Source organism: Triticum urartu, chromosome 6A (assembly GCF_056163025.1).
Source record: "Triticum urartu cultivar PI428250 chromosome 6A, HENAU_Tu73, whole genome shotgun sequence".
NCBI classification, from domain to species: Eukaryota; Viridiplantae; Streptophyta; class Magnoliopsida; order Poales; family Poaceae; genus Triticum; species Triticum urartu.
This window is the reverse complement of record NC_141878.1, coordinates 352,661,324-352,671,258: the sequence shown is the minus strand read 5'-3', so window position 1 is coordinate 352,671,258 and position 9,935 is coordinate 352,661,324. Positions and strand designations below refer to the sequence as shown.

Genomic DNA, 9,935 nt, shown 5'->3' with positions numbered 1-9,935 from the left:
TTCCCCTCTAGCTACTCAATTTTGGCATGTTTACTTAATTTGTAATGAGCAAACTAAAACTATTAAAGAGGTATGGGATGGGGAAACCCTCCAGTTAACTTTCAGAAGGAACTTTGATGACAAACTCATGGAGCAATGGTATCACCTAGTTGAGTGTGCTAAGAGCATTCCCCTCTGTGAGGATACAAATGCACTGATATGGCAGCTTGAAACTAAAGGGGTTTACTCTTCAAGCTCTCTGTATCAAGTCATCAATTTCCGTGAGGTGCAGCCAATTTTCATCCCTGCGGTATGGAAACTTCGGGTACCCCCAAAAATCCACGTTTTCTTATGGTTGTTCTCTTATAACAAACTGATGACCAGAGACAATCTGAGGAAAAGGCACATCATTAAACCCCTTGATTGTGTCTTCTGCACCGATAAAGAAACCAACTCTTACTTGTTTTTTGATTGCATTGTAGCAAAAAACATCTGATCATTTGTGACTGACCACTTCCAGGTCCAGATAGGAACAAGGTTTGGATCTGTAGCCGAATTCTAAATCTCTAACAAGAAGAATGCTGCTTTAAATATAGTTTCTTCAGCAGTCCTGTGGTGTTTGTGGAAGTATAGGAACTCTATCATCTTTAACAACACCATTTGGACTTCGATTTCACAGGTGTGGAGACTGATCCTCAGACCCCTCAAGTTCTGGGCGATCTTGGCCCCGGAGGGTGGCAGGGCTCGTCTGGAGGTTTTCCTGACAGCGCTAACAGCCCTCTCGCAGCAACCGCTGAGAATAACGAGTGGCTGATGCTGAAAGGTTACTCAAGAAATGGGGTCGTGAACCAATGGGGCAGGGTGAAGATCTCTGAAGATGACTGGAGCTTCCATTCCCCAAAGAAGCAGGGAGCCTCGATGGACAAAAGCAGGCTGAGCAGCCCGGTCTCGACCCTTGCCTGCTGGTCCCCTCAAGCGGCTACAGCACCGCCTTTCAAGTTGAGGAGGTCTGCAACGATGGGAGAGGACACATCTCCGGAGATTTCAGTCTGATAGTTTACTGTTCTAGTTCAGGCCTGTGTGCCGCTTCGATTTATAATAGATCTGTATTCCGGTTTACTTTTTTTTTCTCCTAGTGCTCTTTTAAGGACGAACTGCTCCTCTAAGTGAGCTGCTGTAAAATTGGATGACGAGTTTTGGTTTCATTCTGAGTAATGGAACCGGGGAGGTGAGCCTCCCTGTTCATCTAAAAAAAAATGATCCAATTCAAGGTCGAGATTGTGATGTAAAGTGTATGTACCACTACATTTTCCCATGAACAGAAGTTTACTCCCTCCGATCCATATTAATAGGTTGTACTAGATCAATGACAATTAATATGGATAGGAGCAGTAACACGAAAAGAACGTCTCCAATATCATTTGTGGTCCCGCAACCAAGACAAAACAAAAAACCCTCTATTCTTCTATTTCCAGTACAAGATTAGACCTTTTTCCCACCTCTAGTCAGTTTACCATTGATGCAGATCTTTGTGCGCCTCTTATTAATCCTTCTAACAGCAGCTAAACATACAGCAAGACAGTAAAAAGCCTTATTTCTTTTGCTTACACGTCAGACAAGTGGCAAGAACTTGGAGACCCTGCTGTTTGAGTCGCGATGACTACAACAACTGATGCTTCCACGTTAGTCTGCTGTGATGGGCCGTCACTGATCCTGCCGTCCACTGCCTGATCCTCCGGTCGCGTGTGCTCATCTCTAAGGCCCACATGATGCTGCGCATTTGAAGAGCAGTCCTCTTCGATGGCTTGTGTTTCCAGATCGGTTGGAGCGACGCTGGCAGCTCTGGGGGCAGTCAGGAGCGATACTCGGCAAAGAGGGCAAGTAGTGTTCTTAGAAAACCAGTGGTCAATGCAATCGATATGGAAGGTGTGACCACAAGGGGGTATTCTCTGAAGCCGCTCATCTGCTTGATAGTCTGCTAAGCAGATCGAGCACCTGGCAAGAATGTTTACTGTTCAGCAAAATATAGCTAACTAAAAGAAGAATGCGGTGTAAAATTGCAGCAGGAGTGGATATCATTGTTGGCTAACACATATAGTTGTAGTGAGAGAGCTAGGGATGGAGAATACTTTGGCAGAAGTAGTGATGGAAATTACACATGCATGCCAAACAACAAAGCCTAGGGGAAAGATGCCTTTCTGCTACTGCGGTTACTGCAAGTAACATACTACTGTCCTTCATACAGCTTCAGGCGGATAAAATAAGCCTTGGAAAGCCTTGATTTATTTTTGAATGTTGAAAGCCTTGATTTATCCAAGCGGAAATGACATATTTGTTGAAAATTCTTAGAAGTCGGGTCTTCCTACTTTCATATGATTCATGCAGGACTTTCTTTCAGGACTTTGGGGCCATAGCTTGGAAAGCTTGTACTTATGTTGGTTAGAAATAGACCGTACCGTGCATGTTAGCAGCAGCCAGTATTTGAATTCTTATGTAGCTACTTTCATTTGATTGCAATAGAAGTGGCGTGCATCCTGTCACTCTTGATAGTACACTATTTATGCACGCCCATGTAACTCTACTTTTCTTCAATGACAACAGAACAACAAAATCTTTTACATCACTTGAAAGTTTTAATAAATGACATCATGCATTTTAATTACGCTACGTTCCCAAGCGTAGAGATGTCCACGGATTTGTTTCTAAAGAAGCTAGTCCATAAACACTTCATAGGGCATATTACATATTAGTAGCACTCCCACTACTTGTTATGGAAAGCTGGAAACCCACATCCTTCCTTTCCCTAGCTTCCTTCTATCGTACTAGTATAACCATTAATTAGGGTTATCAACCTTGTGCCAACTGAAGGATCTCTATTTATTGCAGTACCAGAGTTGATTTCTCATGTTCAACAAATTTCCGAATATGCACCGTCCATGAGTGCCTTGCTAGTGGTTCACAACTGGCTAGCTCGCACTTAAGTGCATACACGGATTAGCGGCATAAAGATGCAGACTCTAGCAGCCTTGATTAAGAACACATGTGTCCACTACAGAGCTAATTCTTATAAGCTACTAAAAGGACAGATTCAATAGAAAGTTCAACTTCAAATCATCATTAAACCATATATTGATAGTACTGTCAGTACATATAGCATTTTTTAGAAAAACTTATTTTCACAAACATATCATAAGGAAAGACTATAAGTGCCTCTTGGGTTTGTGACTATCTTTGCCACATTATTTTTGTCACACTTGCCTAACTTGAGGTGTTCAAATTCTTAGCCACACTTTGGCTTGCCTTAGGGAATCTTGCGACATTTTGTGTGTGTATGATATGTGGGGCTTATTGCTCACAAAAAGATTCTTGCCTTAGGTGTGGCTATAACCAAACACCCACCTAACTTGGCCAAACTTAAGGTGTGGCTAGGAACCAAACAGTCTCTAACACATTTGAGACAAAAAGCGTAACAAGTGATTGTTAATTGATGAGATACGGTCTAGTACAAGTGTACACCACTATATTAACTGCATTAAGGAGACAAGGAGCGGATCACTGACTGTGTTTCCCTGATCAAGAAGCTCTCCTTGAAGATCACAACTGGCAACATCTCACGCATCTCCTTATTTATGCCACACTCCAACTATAAATGCAGATATGTTCAAATAAAGATAAATCAAACAATAAGATTTGCAATACACCAAGTATATTTAAGAAAAGCATGCATGGGGGGAACATAAATGGCCAACTTACCCTAGGGTTATCCCCCCTGATCAAATTATCAGCCCTCATTTGCAAGGACTGCCAATTCGCTCTGCGCCGCCACAGGTAGAACAAGTAGAAGAAGAGAAGCAAGACGAATGTGAAGAAAACTGGCACAGAGAAGATGAAGGCCTGGTATAGTTTAAGCTCAGGCGATACGGCGGAGCAATAGTCCGGTGGATCTGGGGAAGTACAAGAAGACATGGCCAAACCAAAATGCACTTACAGAGTCCCTAACTGGCACCAAAATCTCTAACCCCAGTGAACTGTAACATTCCTAGATGCTATGAGCTATCCTGTTGTGTCTTGGTCTCCCATCCCATGAACCAACTGCCGGCCTCAGCACATATCACAAGATACAGTAAGCTAAAACAAACGAGCTTAAAGGAAAGCCAACGAAAAACAAGCACCAGTCCCACTCCCAGCCACCTAGCAACCTGATCAAAGAGAAGTAATGCTACTGACAGTGGATTCCCGACTAACAAAAACGCGCGCTCCTCTCTGCTGATCCAACCGGTGATACCAAATTGCTCGCGAGAATATTGTCGGAGGACCTCCCCAGCCTAACCTAACACCGCGAGAGCAGGAGCAGAGAGGTATACGCCCAAACAGACAGCTATTTCCAATCCACCTGAATTTAACACATAATTGGCACGAGATGGGTATGAACAGATCGCGATTCGGCGTCAGATACTGGGGAGGCCGAGGTCGCGGGGCCGGAGCGGCAGCGGCAGCGAACTGAACTAGGAAGAGCAAGAACGAGAGAGGAGTTCAGGCGGGTCCAGCGAATATGGGCGGCGGCGGCGCAGATCGGGCTGGGAGGAGAGGCGACTCCAAGAGCTAAAAACGAACAGGGAGAAAAGGAAAACAACGGCTGGGCTCCCAGGCGGCCACCGGCCAGCCTATTTTTCTTTACAGTCACCGGTCACCAGGCCAACGGCTGGGACTGTCTATTTGACATTTTGACTGTTTTACAATTCAGTAACATTCACAACTGTTTGTCCCAAAAACCCCCAACCGGCCACTGCATATTTCCTTTTATTTCGGGATAAACGGGTCAGGCAGAATCCTGACCCGGTTTCAACTAAACCACATCACCACCAATCCTCGCTGCATCGCTGGACCACAGCAAACAGCTCGCCATGAACTTGCTACTCACGGAAATCTCCAGCCCCTCCTACATAACATCATAGAGCTCACCTAACACACATCACAAAAGGAAGAAACAAATCATGCCGATGGCCATGGAAGAAGGGTGGGAAGAAGAACAACGAGCAGTTCAAAATCAGATAAGGCAGGCAGCCATGAGAGAGAGGGGTGAATCTGGAGAGGAAGGTGGAGGTTTACCTAGAGACAAGCGTGAAGGAAGAACAACAACTAGGCAATTGGGGAAATCCCAGAAAAATCAAAAGGTCAGGCACAAAAACTACTGCTACCCCCTAGTACTTCAACTCTTCACCCGCTTCACCTCTCTTACAAGAAAAATCCACAAAACAAATGCATCAGAGAAACTACATACAACTTAAGAAACAATCAGTAGACAAGAACTATATACTCTGGAAATAATTCATCACTAGCAGTAGATAAAACTTGGATAGTTGTATAATTTACACTGCAAGCACACATAGTGCCTGGATTGACTCTGGAAAGAACAGTAGCACACCAAGAATTACACTGAAACTGGCTAAAACAGACCAAGGATTACAGTGCAAAATCCCCTAGTAATTACATAGTACTCTCTCCGTCCTATGATGTAAGACGCTTTTTGATACTAGTGTACGCTTTTTGATACTAGTGTAGTGTCGGAAAACGTCTTACATTATGGGACGGAGGGAGTAATTCCCAGTGCAAATTGCACAGAAATTACAATAGAAATTACATAGAAAAATACAGTGGAAAATTGCATATAAATTTTAGTGTATCAATGTAAGAATGCATCAAAACTTACATCGGTAGAAACCTATTGTATTTACACTGTTAAGATACTACTGCTAATTGTACTCTTACTGACGTTCCTTTTCCAAAAATACAGATTGGGAGCACGACAAGAACAATAACAAAAGATGATCTACTATCAATGTCACAGGAAGATATCATCCTAAATGTGAGTACCAAAATCAGTAGCAAAACACTTGCACGAGAATGATCAGTACATGAAAAAGAAAAACTCACACACAAATACATTGCAAGAGTCATTTTCATTTACTGCGTTCCTACAGTCACGCATTATATACAAGGTAAGAAACTAACCCCCATAAGTCTCAGCTGAAGACGATTTGATTACTTAGCTTCCCCATTTGCAATTCATTAAAAACTATTTTTAGTATTACTATTATTTCAGTATTACTATTACATCAAGAATTCTGGTTTAAAAACATGTCGCATACAGGTACATTCGGCTAATGGTACAACACAACTGAGAGTGGAGGAGTCCGGTAACAAAACACAAAACACCAAACAACCCATCAGTACATTCTACAGTAAGACTAATGAAATGGAGAAAAATTCATGAATACACAAAAGTAAGAGAGAAATTTACAACTTTAGTATTCTTGTGCAGACATTTGAAGAACTGGAAAACGAAGCTACACGAAATGAAGAAGGTGCAGAAGAGCATAACCCGTGGCATGCAGACCTGTTTGGCACCATGAACTTGGAACAAGTGGGTACATGAAGACAAAATTTCAGTAAGATACATATCATAAAAGTTGAAAACTAGTAAGAAAATTATGACTGAGGCGAAATGCGAAAAAATGCAGGTAACTGAGGATGACCCTAGTTCAGCAGCAACACAAGCACACAACACTTGCCAGAATAATGAAGAAAGAGAAAGGCCAAAAACAGACCACTCACATGAACAAGATGACAACGAATACCTTGACGAAGAAGACACTGAAAGATTCCTGCAAAATGAACAAGAGGCTGCATCAGAAGGAAATTTGATGAACACTAGCAGCAACTTCAAGCCACACCTAGGCATGCAATTCAAAACAAAGGAAGAAGGCCAGGAATATATCAACTTCTACTCCAAAATCACTGGATTCTCAGTGGCAGCACTAGCAGCATCAAGAACAACAAGCAAAAAGAGGAACAATGAGGTGACCAGAATAACTATGAAGTGCAACAAGTGGGGAATTAATGAAAAAAAATAAAAAGAAGCCAAAATTCAGGAATTACACAACTGAAATCAATGTAAATACACTGCAAAAATGGGGGAATATACACTGTAGATACAATGTAAACCATCATAATTCTAGGGGAAATTACACTAGAATCAGGGGCCATATAAATGTGTCAGGGATTATGTAGCTAAAAACATTAAAAATACACAGTAACTCATGTAAATTACACTGGAACTAAGGACAAATTACATTGAAACTACATGATGAATTACACAATAGTTATTGGGAAAAATAAATACAGATTAATTCCACTGAAGCTACAAGATGAATTACACAGTAATTCTTGGGCAAATTACACAGTAACACTACAACATGAGTTACACAGTAAGTCTATATTGAATTACACCCGACAACTACAAAGATGAATTACACTGACAACTACAAAGATGAATTACACAGTAAATTCTATATTGAATTACACTGAAACTGCATGATGAAATTACACAGTAAATTCTATATTGAATTACACTGAAACTGCAGGATGAATTACACAGTAATTCTATATTGAATTACACTGACAACTACAAAGATACATAGTAATTCTATAGTAAAATTACACTGAAACTACATGATGAGTTACACAGTAAATTACACTGAAACTACATGATGAAGTACACAGTAAAAATGTGGCAAAATACACAGTAAAAACTACTAATTCTAGAGAGAGAGAAACACTGAAACTATAGGCTGAATTACATAGTAACTACCGTGCAATTTGCATAGTATATTACATTGAAACTATGGGGATTACACAGTAAGTCTGACACAAAAAATACACAGTAAAAACCTAGTAATTCTAGAGTGAAAAAACACTGAAACTATGGGCTGTATGGGCTGAATTACATAGTAACTACAATGCAATTTGCATGGTATATTACACTGAAACTGAGGGGATTAGCAAGTAAGACTCAGGCAAAAAATACACAGTAATTCTAATGTATGCCACTGAAACTCTAGGGTTACACATCAACACTCGGCACAACCAAAAGATACAAACCTGCATCAGATACACAGTTACCAGGGGCATTGCAGAAAGCTTAAAAAGAATACATTGCAGAAGCACATAAAAAACACCCCCAGGCAACTAGGAGGAACCTAAGTACATCTAAACTACGAGGAACATATGCACTTGCAGGACAAAAGGGGACCTGCAACAGAGGGCATAGGAGGAACCTAACTACATATAAACCTACCGAAATCCAAACATATACAGACCCTAGAACCAACACGGCCAGAGGAGGGCAAACACCCATCTGCCAGCAATCAAGCGAACCACCTACCAACGCAAAACTGATCCATACATCTATCTGAATCACAAACTAGTCACGCATGAACCTACCACGAGCAGAGGAAGAACTCAATGGCGGACAACACGAAGCAGACAAGGAACTATGGCGGGACAACGTGAACCATAACGAACCACAAAAACTACAAGCACCTACCATGAATCTACAGCACCACGGCCCTGGAACACAACACACACCTACCACGAACCCTAACAAAATCACATCAGCAAACTGACCTCCTAGATCTGGAACCTATACACCGAGAAATGAACAAAAATCATGCGCTCGCGAGAGAAAATGAGAGACCAACCAACCGCAGGAGGCGAGAATCAAAGATAAATTGGAAAGGAATCAAGCTCCACGGGTGGGGGATTTGAGAATCGACATGAACAGAAAGGAATCGCCTCCGCCGCCCGAGCGCGTGTTCCTCTCTCTGCCTCGCTATCTCCTCTCTCCCTTGTCGCTATAGTACCGCTCAAATGAAAAGGGAAAACCACGCCCAGAATTCAAATAGGACAAAAACCGGAAGGGGCGAATGGGAGGGGCGCGAAGCGGTAACGGGCTGGGACAAAAAAACGGACCCGATAGAAAAAACAAGCCCAAAGACCAGACAGCCAGGCACGAATCTCCACGCAATAGCGGACGGCCAGCGATTTGAATGTTCGCGAATTGAAAAACAGTCGACTGTAAAATAGCAAATCCGTAATAGTGCAGCTGCACTAATTGGGCTGCACGAGTTCATGCGGTACACAATAAAAAAACTCACACTAGAAAAAAGACAATTAGTATTCTGTGTCATCATTACACTATAAAAAAAGAAAGTATCTGTTTCTCATCCCATCGAACGCTCCCTACTTTGCACAAATCAGTAAAGAAATGACAAATGCGTGCATTTATTTAGGCTTAATAAAAATTTAAAAAGCCATAACTTGTGATTCAAGTCTCGGAATTTGAATTCGTTTTCACCGTTGGGTTTCTCACGACGAGTTCTTCAAAACTAGATCCTCTGTGGATATGTTTCGACAAACTTTCTGTTTTGAGCAACTTTGAATGCTAAAGAGGCAACTTTAATGTTATAGGAAAGCAACTTCTTCTTAGTTTGCCTACTATGATTGCCTATCAACGGGAAGTCATTATAAGCTGCCTCCCATGACTATCTTGTTCACTAAATTCACATATAAGTTGTCCCCAAATGCTTATTAGTGCAGTTGCACTATTTGGAGATGTCTAGCGCACTCTCCCGAGCCATTCGATTTGGCACGAATCACGCGTAGGTGCTTTCCTGTCTGGTGTGGCGACCGAAGGTACGGTGAGGCCCATTCCAAAAAAATAAAAAAGAGATGACCACTGCAGTTCGTGGAAGCGTCGCGCCCACTCCCACACCCACCCATTTTTGTTTCGGTTACCGTCGAAGAGACGGAGGGAGAAAGGGGAGGGGATTCACTCGTGCCACATCGCGATTCGCCATCGGAGGGAGGCAGCAAGCGACCTCGGCGACCACACAGATCATGACTTGATTTCAAAAAAACTACCACACAACAAAAGCAACAAAAACACACAGAAAAATATACTTGGAGCCCTTTTCTTATGCACAATACATGAAAGATAAGATAGTTGCCCACAATTAACCATACAGTTGCATAAAACCATGTATCACATTGCGCAATCCTCATGAGCAGAAATATTACCAAGACCATGATTTGGCCAATATCTAAAGGTTTTAGAT

General features: G+C 42.0%; 1 protein-coding gene across 1 annotated transcript; it reads right to left on the bottom strand.

Moving 5' to 3' along the window:
• Positions 1-1,371: 1,371 nt before the first annotated feature.
• Positions 1,372-4,644, bottom strand: LOC125513443 (RING-H2 finger protein ATL58). Its single transcript, XM_048678562.2, has 3 exons — positions 3,733-4,644; positions 3,540-3,622; positions 1,372-1,974 (listed from the first exon to the last, which is right to left on the bottom strand). The coding sequence occupies exons 1-3, from the start codon at positions 3,943-3,945 to the stop codon at positions 1,584-1,586; spliced, it is 687 nt and encodes a 228-aa protein (XP_048534519.1). The 5' UTR covers positions 3,946-4,644; the 3' UTR covers positions 1,372-1,583.
• Between the last annotated feature and the right edge of the window lie 5,291 nt (positions 4,645-9,935).